The 15,186-nt window shown below is 53.1% G+C and overlaps 1 protein-coding gene and 1 non-coding gene across 2 annotated transcripts in view; one reads left to right on the top strand and one right to left on the bottom strand.

Annotated features, from left to right (window-relative positions):
* Nucleotides 1–6,365: 6,365 nt before the first annotated feature.
* LOC118673839 lies at nt 6,366–6,496 on the bottom strand. The gene has a single exon (XR_004973505.1). It is a non-coding gene; the product is annotated as a small nucleolar RNA SNORA76 (small nucleolar RNA).
* A 4,890-nt stretch (nt 6,497–11,386) lies between these two features.
* ALDH9A1 (aldehyde dehydrogenase 9 family member A1) overlaps nt 11,387–15,186 on the top strand; it is a 16,755-nt gene continuing 12,955 nt past the window's right edge. Inside the window, exons 1-2 of the mRNA XM_036343101.1 lie at nt 11,387–11,635; nt 12,901–13,046. Of these exons, the coding sequence (XP_036198994.1) occupies nt 11,437–11,635; nt 12,901–13,046 (345 nt within the window). The 5' untranslated portion in view covers nt 11,387–11,436. The remainder of the gene's footprint in view (nt 11,636–12,900; nt 13,047–15,186) is intronic.

Below are 15,186 nucleotides of genomic sequence, written 5' to 3'. Positions count from 1 at the left end.
ATCCTGCTGGCTGTCTCTTTGGTCCATTGATTAATTAGGGCTTGAAAAAATGATGACTTCCTCTTTCTAGGGTCCCTGTGTTATCAGGTGAAAGACGGCTACAGCTGGAACTTCCGTGCAGCTACCGCCTGGCTCCCCGGGGCAGGATGAGTGGTCAGAACATGGAGTTGTCCACTAGCACCTCCCCTGGCGAACAGTTTCTGTGTGTGAGACTGTGATTAGCAGTTCCTAGATTAAACATACTTGCTGCACTTCAACCCACTTAAGTTAATTTTCCTGTGGCTCTCAGATTGTCCCCTCTCCAGCCATGAGGGGCTCTGTAACTGCTCCTGACTTCGCATGGGCCACGAAATTTCAATCGCACTGTACGTGCGTGCCTGCACGTGGTATTTTGTGGAAGAGCCACACTGAAAGGGCCAAAGAGCCGCATGTGGCTCGCGAGCCACGGTTTGTCGACCACGGCACCAAGGGAGCTCACGAAGCCGGGTGCCAGGTGGCCAGGCCTTTGTGGACCAAGGTAACATGTTTCATTAAGATAAACAGCAGCATGAATTAATACTGAGGCTCTACTCCCCCTTAAGTTCAGGGCTGCGGAGCTTTCACTTAATTTGATCCGTGTCTCTTGTCTGATGCTAAGAATTCTAGTTTTCAGTCCCAGGAATGATAGAATTAGAATATTGCATAATTATCTATTAGCATAATCCCAGATGTCCACTTCAGAGTCTCAGAGTATCAGTCCCAGCTCACTACCAATAGCAGGATCCCTGGACTGTGGGTGGGGTGGGTGTGCTCTCAGCTCCCGCTCTGTTCAGTCACCCGATAGTCTCTTTTCTGAGTCGACGCCACCAAGTGGATGAATATGTATTTACACTCGTTTGTGTGATTTTATTTTCAACTTTTACCGGTAGACCCTGCTCTTTCTCTTTAAATTATACAAATGACACAGACTGTTTTGATGGGGTTCTGGGCTAGCCTACAAAAGTATGTTTAACCTACACAGGTGGGCACCTCGCTGCGTGGAACCCACTCATAAGCCCAAACAAAATGTGGAAAGATGGGCAGGAGCAGATATGACCAGAAGCCGTTATATTTTATCTTTTTTAAAATATATTTTTATTGATTTCAGAGAGGAAAGAGAGAAACACCAATGCTGAGAGAGAATCATTGATCGGCTGCCTCCTGCACGCCCCACATTGGGGATCGAGCCCACAACCCCGGGCATGAGCCCTGACCGGGAATTGAACCGTGATCACCTGGTTCATAGGTTGATGCTCAATCATTGAGCCACGCAGACTGGGCAAGAAACCGTTTTATTTTAAGCCAGTAGTTGGGATGCAGGACCTGCATGACATTGTCCCCCATCTCCCCCACACACTGACGAAGGCAGGGCACCCGTGGGGACAGGATACAGCAGCGGACGCCACCAGTCACTCCCTTGGGGCCTCATCACTGCCCCTGGCTTTCCCTGCAGTGGCCTCTAACAGGCCCTACCCTCGAGTCCCTCCTCTCGCCTTCCTGGCAACAACAAGCTTTCTAAAAAAGAAGTCAAATCGTGTTGCTCCTCCCACAAAAGGTGTCTAGTGGCCCCGATAGCCATTAAGGAAATGTGAATGATTTAACACAGGAACCCATCCCAGTTCTGTCTCCCCTCCCCCGAGACACACACACACACACACACACACACACACACACACACACACCCCAGCCCAGACAGGCGGATTTGCTGTCAAATTCTGCATCCTTCACCTTCTTTTCGGACTTTACTGCCTTATTCTGTCTGCTTGGGATGGGCTTCCTCTTATTTGCCTGATTTTCTCCTATTACCTTCTCGACTCTGCCCAACCATCACGTCCCTCATAAAAGTTTTCTCTGGCCTTGACATGGCCTATATGAGTCACTCACTAAAATGGGCAAAAAAAAAGTCTGTTAGCTTCCTGAGTCTCATCTGGAAAATGGAGTCCATACTCCTCAGAAGTCTTTTATCCACCCTGCACTTACCGAGTCTTCAGGTGGCCCGCTCCCCCACCCCCAAGCGCATTGCCGGCCCTGCCCTGCCCTGCGCTCTCCGCCCGCCCCGAACTGCAGCTTATTAATTATATTATGTAAGTTATAGTATGCAAATTAGTGGACCGTGAATGCAACGAGAATGGCTCCCCTGGAAACTAACTTGAATGACTCGATTAAAGCAAGTTGCTAGCAATAATTGCTTTGACATATGCCGGTTTGTCTCAATGGATAGAGGGTCAGCCTGTGGACTGAAGGGTCCCAGGTTCGATTCCAGTCAAGGGCACATGCCTGGGCTGCGGGCTCCATCCCAGCGTGGGGAGTGCAAGAGGCAACCAATCGATGATTCTGGTCATTGGTGTTTCTATCTCTCTCCCTCTCCCTTCCTCTCTGAAATCAATTTTTAAATTTTTTTTAAAAAATACAAAAAAAACCTCTTTAAAAAAATAAAGTTAAATTTAGGGAGATGCAGCTCTCTTAGTGTTTCAGTTCATACTCCACATAAAAGAAGCCAAAACTGGAAATCAGAGGTGATAGATTTTACTTTTTAAAAAAGCATTTTGCCCTGGGCAGTGTTCTCAGTGGTTAGAGCGCCGGCCCTTGGACCTGAGGGCCTTGGGTTTAATTCCTGGACAGGGCATGTGCAGGAGGCAGCCAATCGATGTGTCCCTCTCACATCAATGTTTTTCTCTCTACCTCTACCCACTTCCCTTCCACTCTCTAAAAATCAACAGAAAAAATATCCTCCAGTGAGAATTAACCACAAGAAACCCCCCACAAAACATTTTATTTTAGGAAAACATCTACCATGAAGCATGGAGTTTTCATCATCACAAATTCTGTTTAAATTTTTCAATTTTTGAAACCTTGATTTGAGTTGCAGATGTTTGATTTTATTGTATTAGTGCTCAAATGCGCATGGAGAACAAAGATAAAGATTCTTTGGAATAAATGAGCCAGAGATGATAAATCAAAAAAACCCCACACCAAACAAACAAAAAAGATGATACATTTCAGGTTTGCTTTATGCAAAAAAAACCCCAACAACCAAAAAACCAAAACAGCAGCAAAAAAACGAGTGGACGCCAAACAGTGGACTCCACTGGAGGGAAAGCCTGGGTCCTGGCCTGGCCATGGCTCAGGTGGTTGGAGCGTCATCCCGTAGACCAAATGGTTGTGGGCTCCATTCCCTGTCAGGGCCTGTGGGAGGCAACCGATCAATGTTTCTCTCTCTCCCTCTCCCCCTCTCTCTAAAGTCAATAAAAACATATCCTTGGCTGAAGATTTTTAAAAAATAAACCTTGGCCTACATCCAAAGTGAATGGCTGCAGGCATGTTTTAAGTTAGAACTGTCTACTGAGACAGGATATTTTGAACAGCCACCTTCTGAAGACGGAGGCTAAACACAGTTTTTAATCCATAAAATTATATTTGGACCCAAGGCCTATCTGGCTGCTCATGAATATAATCAAGGCCTTCTTTTACACAATCGATTTTTAGTTTTATAATAGTTGCTCCAACCGTTTGCTGAGCAGTCAATTCGATCAAAACAGAGATAATATAAAACGACGACAACAGCACCACGCAGAGATAATATCTAGAAGGTTGAACAGCCTGCAAGCTGCTCCGTCTGGGGACGGCCTTCCTGGAGGAAGGCTCGGCGTGCGCAGGGCTCCCTGGGAGCAGGTTTGAGCCTTGCTCAGCACAGCCAGGGTATGCATTTCCTTCCCGCAGCCCAGGTGCAGAAGTTTCAGGGGACAGTATTTGCCTCCTATGTGCACTCTGACATTTTATTCCATTTCTTTTTTCAAAAAGTAGCCAATGGGGCCCTGAGGGCAGCTTGCCCAGACCTGGAGGCTCCGTCTGGCTTTCACTGCTCCTCCCACCCACCCCGGATGGAGAAACGATACTCCTCCCCCTCCTGCAGTTTCTGGTGAAGCCTATTTTCCCTACTGGCAGGAAGAAGGAAGGCGTTGGTTTCACTCGGGCTTTTTTGAGAAACCCATTTCCCAGAAGATCCTCAACGTCCTCAGTGCTCACGGCTAGACCTGGCCACATGCCTGACCCCAAACCTAACGATGCTGAGGGGAAGATGATCTCCTTGGTGGGCTCGTCTCCTCAAGATCTGTCCTTGTTATTGGGGGGTGGGGTGGGGGGTGGGGGCGACTTAGACACTGGAGCAAAACCAGGGCTCCCAGCCTGGAAAGGCTTTTGGTAGAAGATAAATATTAGGGGGCAGGACAATGGTTTAGAGAGGCCACTCCAGGTGGAAATGGTGGGCAGCACCTTCATTCTGTATCCTATTTGCTGCCCCCTGGTGCCGGGATGTTTCCATCAGGACCAAGTCCTGGGCCCTAGAAAAGCAAGTTGGTGGCAAAGATTTAAAAAATGCAATCGATGCCCTGGCCCGTGTGGCTCAGTGGGTTGGAGCACGTCCCATACACCAAGGGGTGGCAGGTTTGACTCCCAGTCAGGACAGCTCCCAGGTCTCAGGTTCGATCCCCAGCTCAGGCTTGTGTGGGAGGCATCCGATTGCTATTGCTCACATCAGTTTTTCTCTAAAAATCAATAAAATGTTACCAAATGCAATTGGTATTTGAACCCGTGGCCCTCATCCTTGCATTCCTTCTTTGCTGTAGGTTTGCTATTTCTAATCTCTTTTACGCTTCAGTGCAGGCAAGGGCTGCTCACCTGTGGTCACCCCTAGTGATGGAAGTGGGCCTGCCGGTCCCTGGGAGATGAAGGCTCTGTTCTCGGAGCCTCCGCTCTGGACAGACGGACCCAGCCGGGCGCTCTCCCGTGGCTGCGCATGTGTGCACGGCAGCTGTTACCACGCTTTTCCATTCCCTAGACTCCCTGCCACTGTGCAAGCCACAAGCAACAACAAAACGGGTGTTTCCCCCTTGACATGGCAACCGTCCTTAAAAGGAGAGAGGAGCCCCAGCCGGTTTGGCTCAGTGGATTGAGCGTCAGCCTGTGGACCGAAGGGTCCCGGGTTCGATTCCGACCAAGGGCACGTACCTCGGTTGCAGGCTCCTCCCTGGCCCGAGCCCTGGTCAGGGCACACACAGGAGGCAACCAACCAATGTATTTCTCTCACACCGATGCTTCTCTCTGTCTTTCCCTCTCTCTCCCACTCTCTCTAAAAATCAATGGAAAAATATCCTCAGGTGAGGATTTAAGAAACAAAAATAGGAGAAGAGAGCAGTGGACCCAGGAGGCCCCTTATCCTGCTGGCGCCCCATGGCTTTTCCTCTGTTAGTCTCTGTCCCTCTGCCAGCCCAGGCCCCCCCCGCCCCCCCAGCTTTCTTCCTTGGTTTCCATCCAGGCCTCTGTGGCCGATGTTCTTTCTTTTTTCTTTCTTTTTAATTCATTATTGTTTAAAGTATTATGTGTGTCTCCTTTTTCCCCTATTGACCTCTCCCTGGTCACTTCCACTCCCCAGCACCAGCACATGCCCTCACCCCCCTAGTGTCTGTGTCCATTGGTTATACTCGCATGCATGCATGCAAGTCCTTTGGTTGGTCTCTTACCCTCCCCTCCCGCCGCCCCCCCTCCCCCGCCTGCCTTCCCGCATCTGATCGATGCTTCTCTATCTCTGGATCTACCTGAGATGATTGCTGCCATACTTCAGTTCATTATATTCCACAAATGAGTGAGATCATGTGATATTTATCTTTCTCCGACTGGCTTATTTCGCTTAGCACAATGCTCTCCAGGTCCGTCCATGCTGTTGCAAATGGTAAGAGTTCCTTCTTTTTTTTTTTTACAGCAGCGTAGTATTCCATTGTGTAGATGTACCACAGTTTTTAATCCACTCATCTGCTGATGGGCACTTAGGCTGTTTCCAAATCTTAGCTATGGTGAATTGTGCTGCTATAAACATAGGGGTGCATATATCCTTTCTGATTGGTGTTTCTAGTTTCTTGGGATATATTCCTAGAAGTGGGATCACTGGGTCAAATGGGAGTTCCATTTTTAGTTTTTTGAGGAAACTCCATACTGTTCTCCACGGTGGCTGCACCAGTCTGCGTTCCCACCAGCAGTTCAAGGCCAGATTAAATTCTTACACATCAAGACGAAGCCAGTTCCTGTCAAGTACACCACGCCCTTCAACGGCTCAAGGCCACAGCCCATAACTGCTCAAGGCCACAGTCCATTTCTCTTTTTTCTCTACCGCCACCCACACCGCGATTAGCTTAAGGTGCAGGTCTGTCTCCTAATGGCGAGTCGGGATCTACGGGGCAAGCACAGGAAATGTGAGGGGCACTCGGTAGCAAAGCCTATGGGATCCCGACAACTCCAAAGGGTATTTCACCCTCAGCTTAAGGGCTGGGTGGGACCTGGGCAGTGCGTGCCCGCAGTGTTGCTTGCGGTTAACAGGGCCGCCAGCAGGGAGCCGTGGGCCGCAGTTACGTCCAAGCACGTGCTCTGGCGCTGCAGCCTGACTCCCTTGCCACTCAGAAGCGCAGTGGGGTCTCAAAGGCAGTATGTTCTTTCTTGATTTTTTAAAATTTGATTTTGAGAGAGAGAGAGACAGAGAAACATAGATAGGCTGCCTCCTGCACGCCCCCTGCTGGGGATGGAGCTCGGAAACCGGCATGCGCTCTGACCAGGAATCGAACCAGCAAACCGACCAGGGCCGTGGCCTCTGTCCTTCGCTGGGACTTTGCTGCCCCTCCGTTTATCACAGAGCAGCCCTGCCTCTCCCCGAGGACCCGAGTTCTCATGGGGGAACCAAACGGAACCGAGAGCGCAGGCAGGCTCCACACGCTCCTGAACAGAGGCTGCTGTTCCCGACTTGCCTTTCCCACCCGAGGGCCGAGAGGCAGGGCCGGCGCCCACCCTCCAGCTTTCAAAGAGCCTCTCTTCTTTTCAGCCTTAGCCATCAGCGTATAATATCTCCCTTCTTAAAGTGAGTTTTTAAAAAGAAAATATATACAGATACTTAAATATGTAACATGCAAAAGTCAGCGCCTCTCCCGGAGCCGTCCGGCCCCTCCTTCACGGCCGTCCCAGGCCCTTTAACGCGGTTCCCTTCCTGGCAGCCTGGCTGCGGCCGTGGTTCGGTCAGACGCCCCGAATCGTCTAGGTGTGAGGAACATTTACAACCGGCAGATCCTGGGCGACACGGGCTACCCTCATTAAGGGGCTGGGACCTCATCCAAGCAGGTGAGGCCTTAAAAGCAAACACCGAGATTTCCCAAATAAGAAGGAATTTTCCTCAATTCCGAAATGTGGAACTGCGGGCCAGGTTTCCGGCGGGCTGCCCTGCGGGATCCGGTGTCCAGACTGCAACAGCAGGTCTCACCTCAATCTCCCCCAGCCAACCTGTGGCCTGCCCTGCAGACTCCAGGCTTGCCAGCCCCACCGTCCTGTGAGCCAGCCTCTCTCGCTCTCTCTCTCTCCCTCCCTCCCTCCCTCCATCTCTCTCTGTGCTATTGATTCTGTTTCTCTGGAGAAACCTGGCTCCCCAGGTCTGTGCGTTGCTCCCCTGGGAGGTAACTGTGAGTTGCAGTTTGGGGTGGCTATGCAACCAGGCTCTCTGCACTGGACCCGGAAGAGAAGTGACAGAGCCACTTGCACGCCTGCCCATCTCACATTCTCTCCCCCACCTCTGCCTCCAGCCGCACCTCTGAGGGCCTGCTTCTCCGTGGTCCTCCTGCTCCTGTGGCCCTCTGAGCCTCTGGGTCTTCACCCTGAACTTGCAGAGCTGGCAGCACCACCCTCTGTGGCTTCTCAGCTGCTTTGGGGATATTGCCAACCAGCTCCTCTCATGGAGCATAAAGTCCTTCAAATCTTCCCCCAGGGCCAGCTTTCTGGGTTTCAAAACTCCCCTTTCCTTTGATAAATGACCACCCAAATAAGAGTGAGTTTTGATGGCAGCCTCAGTGAGGACAGCATCTGGGCCTGGTGCAGTGAGTGAGGAGAAACTTGCTCTGGGCCTGCACCTGGACTGCACCCCAGGTCCTCCCTCTATGGGGGTGTTGTCGCCTGTCTGAGCTGGTTCCCTCGTCTACACCAACGATGAGCAAACCGACCTTGCAGAATTGCACTGAGCTCTCTGGCCGGTCTCTCCTCTTTCCCAGAGTCACGATAAGTATTAACGGAGGAAATAAGTGTGGAAGGGCCTCATGCCCTGTAAAGCTCTCGGCACACTGGCTTTTGTTGGTAATACTTGAATAATCCTATCTAATAAAAGAGAAACATGGTAATTGGCGTACAACCGCTACCCTTCCCATTGGCTAATCAGGGCGATATGCAAATTAACTGCCAGCCAAGATGGCGGCCAGCAGCCAGGCAGCTTAAACTGAACATGAGGCTTGCTTGCTTCAGTGACGGAGGAAACCAACGTTCCCCGCTTGCCTTGCCGGCCTCTGAGCTTGCAGTTTAAGAAACATTGTAACAAATATAGAGGCTAAACAAAACCCCAGAAACCAGCTTTCAGCTAGCCGGGATCTCAGAGCTGGAGTTGATACAGAGTTTCGATTATAGAACTGAAACAAACCAGATACCTGTTTTCAGCAGCTGAGGCCTCAGTGATGGAGCCTCAGAGCTAAAGCTGGCCCAGAATTAAAAAAAAAGAAAAAAAGGAGCAGTTGGGAGCTTCCGTCACCCACCAGCCTGAAAACAGCCCTCAGCCCCTCACCCAGACTGGCCAGGCACCCCAGTGGGGACCCCCACCCTGAAGGGTGTGTGACCAGCTGCAAACAGCCATCATCCCCTCACCCAGGCTGGCCAGGCACCCCAGTGGGGACCCCCACCCTGAAGGGTGTGTGACCAGCTGCAAACAGCCATCATCCCCTCATCCAGGCTGGCAAGGCACCCCAGTGGGGACCCCCACCCTGATCCAGGACACCCTTCAGGGAAAACCAGCCGGCCCCAACCCGTGCACCAGGCCTCTATCCTATATAGTAAAAGGGTAATATGCCTCCCAGCACCAGGATCAGCGGAGCCGGGAGGCCTCCCAGCACTGGGATCAGTCTGACAGGGGGCAGCGCCCAAACCCCCTGATCGCCCTGCAGCTCTGTATGTGACAGGGGGCGGGGCCACAACCTTCCTATCTGCCCTGCTCTGTTCGTGACAGGGGAAGGCGCCCCAACCCCCTGATCGCCCTGCGGCTCTGTGTGTGACAGGGTAGAGCCATAACCTCCCCATCGGCCCTGCCCTGAGTGTGACAGTGGCAGCACCCCAACCCCCTGATCGGCCCTGCTCTGTGGGTGATAGAGGGTGGTGCCCCAACCGCCCCCCACGGGCCCTGCTCTGTGTGTGACAGGGTAGAGCCATAACCTCCCCATTGGCCCTGCCCTGAGTGTGACAGGGGGCAGTCCCCCAACTCCCCTATCAGCCCTACTCTGTGAGTGACAGAGGGGAGCTCCTCAACCCCCTGATTGGTCCTGCTCTGTGCGTGTCAGGGGGGAGCTCCCCAACCCCTTGATGGGCCCTGCTTTGTGAGTGACAGGGGGAAGCTCCTCAACCCCCTTATCAACCCTGCTCTGTGCGTGACAGGGTATGGAGCCCAAACCCCCCTGATGGGCCCTGCTCTGTGAGTGACAGGGGGTGGAGCCACAACCTCCCCATCGACCCTGCCTTGAGTGTGAGGGGGGGTGCCCCAACCCTCCAATCGGCCCTACCCTGAGCGTGACTGAGGGTGGCATCGAAACCTCCCAATCCGCCCTGCTCTGAGCCCAACCAGGGGCTGCACCTAGGGATTGGGCCTGCCCTCTGCCACCCGGGAGCAGGCCTAAGCCAGCAGGTCGTTATCTCCCGAGGAGTCCCAGACTGTGAGAGGGCACAGGCTGGGCTGAGGGAGCCCCCCTCCCCCCCGAGTGCACAAAGTTTTGTGCACCGGGCCTCTAGTGCTAATAATAAAAGCACAGGTGGTTAAGATGAGCAGCTGGAGATCTGGGAGGAGGTTTGTCATTGTATACGCTATGAATTTCGTCAAAGGACATCATGACCACATTTCTAAACAAGCCTCAGGAATCATGGTTTGTCAAAAGGCTTTTGTGGGGGCAGAGATTTTAACAGGAATTGCAGCCCACGCCCGATTTGAGGTGTGTGGTCTGCCCACACGACCACCTTGCTCTGCCACCCTCGCTCTGCAGCGTCAGCCCCGGCTCCTGATTGCTTCATTCCTTCTCCAATGGCACCGACAGCAAAGGCCGTGGCTGAGGTGGCCGGGGGTTCTGAGCTTGAGGCCTGAGTTTCCACTCCAGGGCCAAGACCACGGTCTCAGTGGCGTTGAGAGGAGTCACAGAGAGGCACGGAGCGCTGGGAAAGTGACCGTTTCTTTCTACTCTAAACCTGAAAACCGCCCTAATATTGTGCTGGTGGGACAGGATGACACTGGGAACACTGAACTCCCTGCTGGAGAAAGGAACGTGCGGCTGTCCGTCCTCACGCCAGTTTCTGTTCGTGAACGCGCAGGACTCCGGCTCAGACTCCAGGAGGCAGCGGGTGGGGGTGCCCGCGGGGCGGGGGGCTGGGGGGGGGGCGCGCCTTCCAGGAACCTTTGCTCCGTGCTCCCCGGGCCTCGTGTGCACGGTGCGTGGAGAGCCTCTGGACTTGACAAAGCACTTGCACACCTGGGTCTCCTTGACCGCCCGCCCTTGGCCTGCACAGTAATGGAGGCTTAAGAGGAAAGTAACCCCAAAGCAATGTTCCTGGCAGCCCCCAACCCTGCGCTCTCTTTGGAGGTAGGGCCAACAGTGGGATCCCAGGGCAGAAGCTCCTGTACTAGCAGGTACTGGTCTGAAGAAGGAAGTTCAGAGAGAGAGCGATAGAGAAGCCCTGGCTGGTTTGGCTCAGTGGATAGAGCGTTGGCCTTTGGACATCAGGGGCACATGCCGGGTTGCGGGCTTGATCCCCAGTAGGGGCTGCAGGAGGCAGCCAATCGGTGATTCCCTCTCATCACTGATGTTTCTATCTCCCTCAGCGAAATCAATAAAAATATTTAAAAAAAATAAAGATGGAGGAGGGGGAGGGGAGGGAGAGATGGAGAAGAAAGGGGAGGGAGGAGGAGAAGGAAGGGGAGGAGAAGGGAGAGAGAGAGAAAGAAGAAAGAAGGGGGAGAGAGGCCAGAGGGAGGGGGAGGGGGAGAGAGAACCCGTGTAGGCTCGCCCCCTCCTTTGGGCTAAGCCACCCCGCCTGCCAGCAGAGGAGCCGAGTGCCGCCCCCCCAACAGACCCCGCAGGCCCCGCCCCACAGACCCCGCCCCGGAAGGCCCCGCCCCGCAGGCCCCGCCCCGCAGGCCCCGCCCCGGAAGGCCCCGCCCTCGCCAGGAGATCCCTCAACTCAGGTCCGGCCCGTCCCATCCGGAGGCCCCGCCCCCGTGGGCCCGCCCCCCGCGCGATTCCGGGTCTCGGCCCGCAGTCGGGCACCCGCATCCGCGCCCGCGCCCGTCTCCGCGCCCGCTGCCCCCACCCGCGCATGCTGCCCCGCGCCGGCCGGGCCGCGCTGCCCCCGCTGCTCCCGCTGCTCCCGCTGCTCCGCGCTCTGGGTCCCGCTCCCGCCGCCGCCATGCGCACCGGCAGCTTCGTCGTTTCGCAGCCGCTCAACTACCGCGGCGGGGCCCGCGTGCAGCCGGCAGACGCCTCGGGCTCCGAGACGGCCTTCGAGCCGGCCACGGGTAACGGGCCAGGGTAACGGGCGGCGGGGCCGGGGCGGGCGGGAGGGAGGGCGGCGCGATCCGGGCGCGGAGGGAGGGCGGGACGCGGGGTGACGGGCCCCGGGGGCGCCCTGAGCGCCGAGCACCGGGGCCTCCGCCGGTGAATGTCGGCGCGGCTTGGCCGGGAAGGGAGGCGCCTGCTCGGACCCCGGCTGCCCGGGTGCCCAGCGCCGCGCCGGAGGCTGACGAGCGCGAGGTTTCTGTTTGTTTGGTGGTTCTGCCGGGTCTGTGGGTTGTTTGTGGGAGAAAATGCCACGTGTGTGCCAGACAGACCGGCCTGCAGCCGGGGCGCCGCGCTGGCCCGCGGGGCCTGAACTGGAACTCGGGCGCCCAGCGGGCCGGGCGGGTGACACCCTCCCGCGGGGAGCCGCCTCTGCCCCCCACTGCGCCCCCCCCCCCCCCAGATTGACACACAGCAGGACAGACACCCTTTCTCTTAACCGTCTGCTCTCTGTGGCCTTGGCCGCTGCCTTTACCAACTGGCTGTTTGCAACCGAAATGGCAGGTTTGGGAAACCCAGGAAAAGCGCTGCCCCCCCCCCCCCCCGCGTTCCCGGGTGGGGGTGGGGGGTTGGGGGGCGGAGGGAAAGAGCCTGACTTCGTAATTAAAGAAGGAAAGCGAGCCTGTTTTGCCCCAGAATAGGGATGGGAGTAGGTTGGGGTAAGAAAAGGAGAGGCGGGCTTTTCCTGTTTTCAATATTTGAGGGAAAAAGCCTCCCTTGCGTTTTGGGATCCTCTTGCTGACATCGCTGTTTGCTAACCGGGCTCATCCAGTATTAACACTAAGAGGAAGTTATATAGAACGTAGAGAGGGTTTAAACTCAGCTATTAACCCGGAGACTCGGTACTTTGCACCGTGATTTTGCAAGACCTCAGCTTCTCAAACATCGTTAAGGAGCTTCGCAGAGTAATTGCTAGGAAGTTAAGGTCAGTAAACCCGCCTGGTAAACAGGCGGGCAGGGGTTCGCACCCAAGCTCAGGGCAAGGGGCATGATCTCCGTAATTATGTGCTGTGATCACAGTTCTCTGCAGAGAAGTCTGCAACTTGTATTAGATTCTTCAAGCGGCCAGTGACCCCAAGGTAGAGTTCGGAGCTGCTGGTATAGAGGTGGCCACGGAGCGAAGCCATATTTAAAGACAAGGGGATGGCGGAGAGGAAATTTGGATACACAGGCGTTATTTCAGTGTGTGCCACGGGTGCGGTAACGCCACTCCCTGCTTTCCCAGGCCGGGTGATAGCCACTTTCTCCTGCTCCGGAGAAAAGGAGGTCAATTTGGCTGTTGAAGATGCCAAGGCTGCCTTCAACATATGGCGTCAGAAGTCGGGCCTGGAGCGAGGCCGGATCCTCCTGGAGGCCGCCAGGATCATCAGGGTGTGTTTCCTTTCTCCCCTTCCGGGAGAGCTGGCTGTCCTTGCTCCCAGGGAGCTGCGGGTGGTGTGCGGCGGACTTGGGACACTGTCAGGTTGCGACTAGTTTATGAAGCCAGAGAGCGTTTCCACCTGCTCACCTGGGCGAGTGTGCGCAGCAGCCTCCGTGCACGAGTTCCCGTCGGGAGCTTGGCTCTCTGTGCCGACTCCCGGGATGGGCTTCTTTTCCATGTTTGTTTGAATTACAACATATGCTTTGTAGCTTGTCTTTTTTCTTTTTTTCTGGTAATTTTTTTTAAAAAGAGAGAGAGGAAGGGGAGGAGGGGGGCATTGATTTGTTGTTCCACTTACTTATGCATTCATTGGTTGAATCTTGTATGTGCCCTGACCTGGGATCGAACCCCCAACGTTGGCATATCAGGGACACCGCTCCAACCCACTGAGCTTTTTCCTCTGATGACTCTTAAGTCCTCCAACCTTTTTCAGATTTATTTTTACCTTAATTTCCTGGGAATATTTCATAGATTCATACATGTTCCCCTCTTCAAAAACAGTTAAACTTTTTTATAGTTTTACAAAAGCAACCATGCTAGATGCTCGTTACAGTTTTGATAACACAATGCTCTTTCTTTTATGTTCAGGTATTGACCCTACTGTTTATTTTAAATTGGAGTCATAATAGAAAATAGCTTTCTCTTACATATTCAGTCCTGTCATCTTCTTTGGGAGGGGAGAAAGGCATTCTTAGATTTTCTTTTTTTTTTTTTAATATATTGACTTTTTACAAAGAGGAAGGGAGAGAGATATAGAGAGTTAGAAACATCGATGAGAGAGAAACATCGATCACCTGCCTCCTGCACACCCTCTACTGGGGATGTGCCTGCAACCAAGGACATGCCCTTGACCGGAATTGAACCTGGGACCCTCCAGTCCGCAGGCCAACGCTCTATCCACCGAGCCAAACCAGCTAGGGCAGATTTTCTTTTTAGGTATAATTTTCCAGTTCTTTCCATTCATCCCTGGGCATCTCCAGCATTTTTAAGTTGCGGCTACAACTGGAACAAGTGTTTGAAAAGAGAATTAGTGAGTTCTGAGCATTAGAAAATAACACTGCATTTCTTCTTCTTTTTATATATAATTTTTTCCCAGATGAGAGAGAATCATTGATTGGCTGCCTCCTGCACGCCTCACACTGGTGATTGAGGCCCAACCACGGGCATGTCCCCTGACCAGGAATCAAACCATGACCTCCTGGTTCATAGGTCAATGCTCAACCACTGAACCACACTGGCCGGGCAATGCTGCATTTCTTTTGAGGAATTAAAGCCTCATGTGCATATAACCTCTTCATTGTCAAGTATGTAGTTGGCTATTTTGCATAACTTCCCTAAGGATTGTTCTCTCCTGGAAACATACAAACATATACATATGTATTCACACATGTATGCATATGTAATATTCACTTTTTGGAGCGTTCTTTTTCTAAATGATCTTGAAATGGGGTATTAGTCTTGGATGGGAGAACAGGGCTGCTGTTTAGCAATAAGCTTTTTTTGTTTTGTTAATCCTCATGTGAGGATAAATTTTTCCATGATTTTTAGAGAGAGTGGAAGGGAGAGGGAGAGACAGAGAGAGAAACATAGATGTGAGAGAGACACATCGATTGGTTGTCTTCCATACACGCTCTGATTGGGCCTGGGGATCAAGCCTGCAACCAAGGCACCTGCCCTTGACCAGAATTGAACCCAGGACCCTCACTCCTCGGGCTGATGCTCTATCCACTGAGCCAAACTGGCTAGGGCTCAGCAGTAAGCTTTTATCTCTCTTGCTGGTGTAAGACTGTCATTCCTTTTCTTTTCATGTAAATAAAAGTTGTTTCACCCTGGCCAGTGTGGCTCAGTTGGTTGAGCGTAGTCCCGTCCACCCAGATGTCACCAGTTTGATTCTCAGTGAGGGCCCAGGCCCAGGTTTTCAGCTCAGTCCCCAGTAGGGGGCATGTAGGAGACAGCGATCGATGTTTCTCTCTCATTGATGTTTCCGTCTCTCCCTCATGCTCTCAAATCAATAAAAACATTAAAAAAAATTGGAGTGGTTGCATCTGTGAAACCTGCGTAAATGTAACATTACAAAAAAAGATGTTTTTA

This window comes from Myotis myotis, unplaced genomic scaffold, assembly GCF_014108235.1.
Source record: "Myotis myotis isolate mMyoMyo1 unplaced genomic scaffold, mMyoMyo1.p scaffold_m19_p_18, whole genome shotgun sequence".
Lineage (NCBI taxonomy): Eukaryota > Metazoa > Chordata > Mammalia > Chiroptera > Vespertilionidae > Myotis > Myotis myotis.
This window is presented reverse-complemented; position numbering and strand designations above follow the sequence as displayed.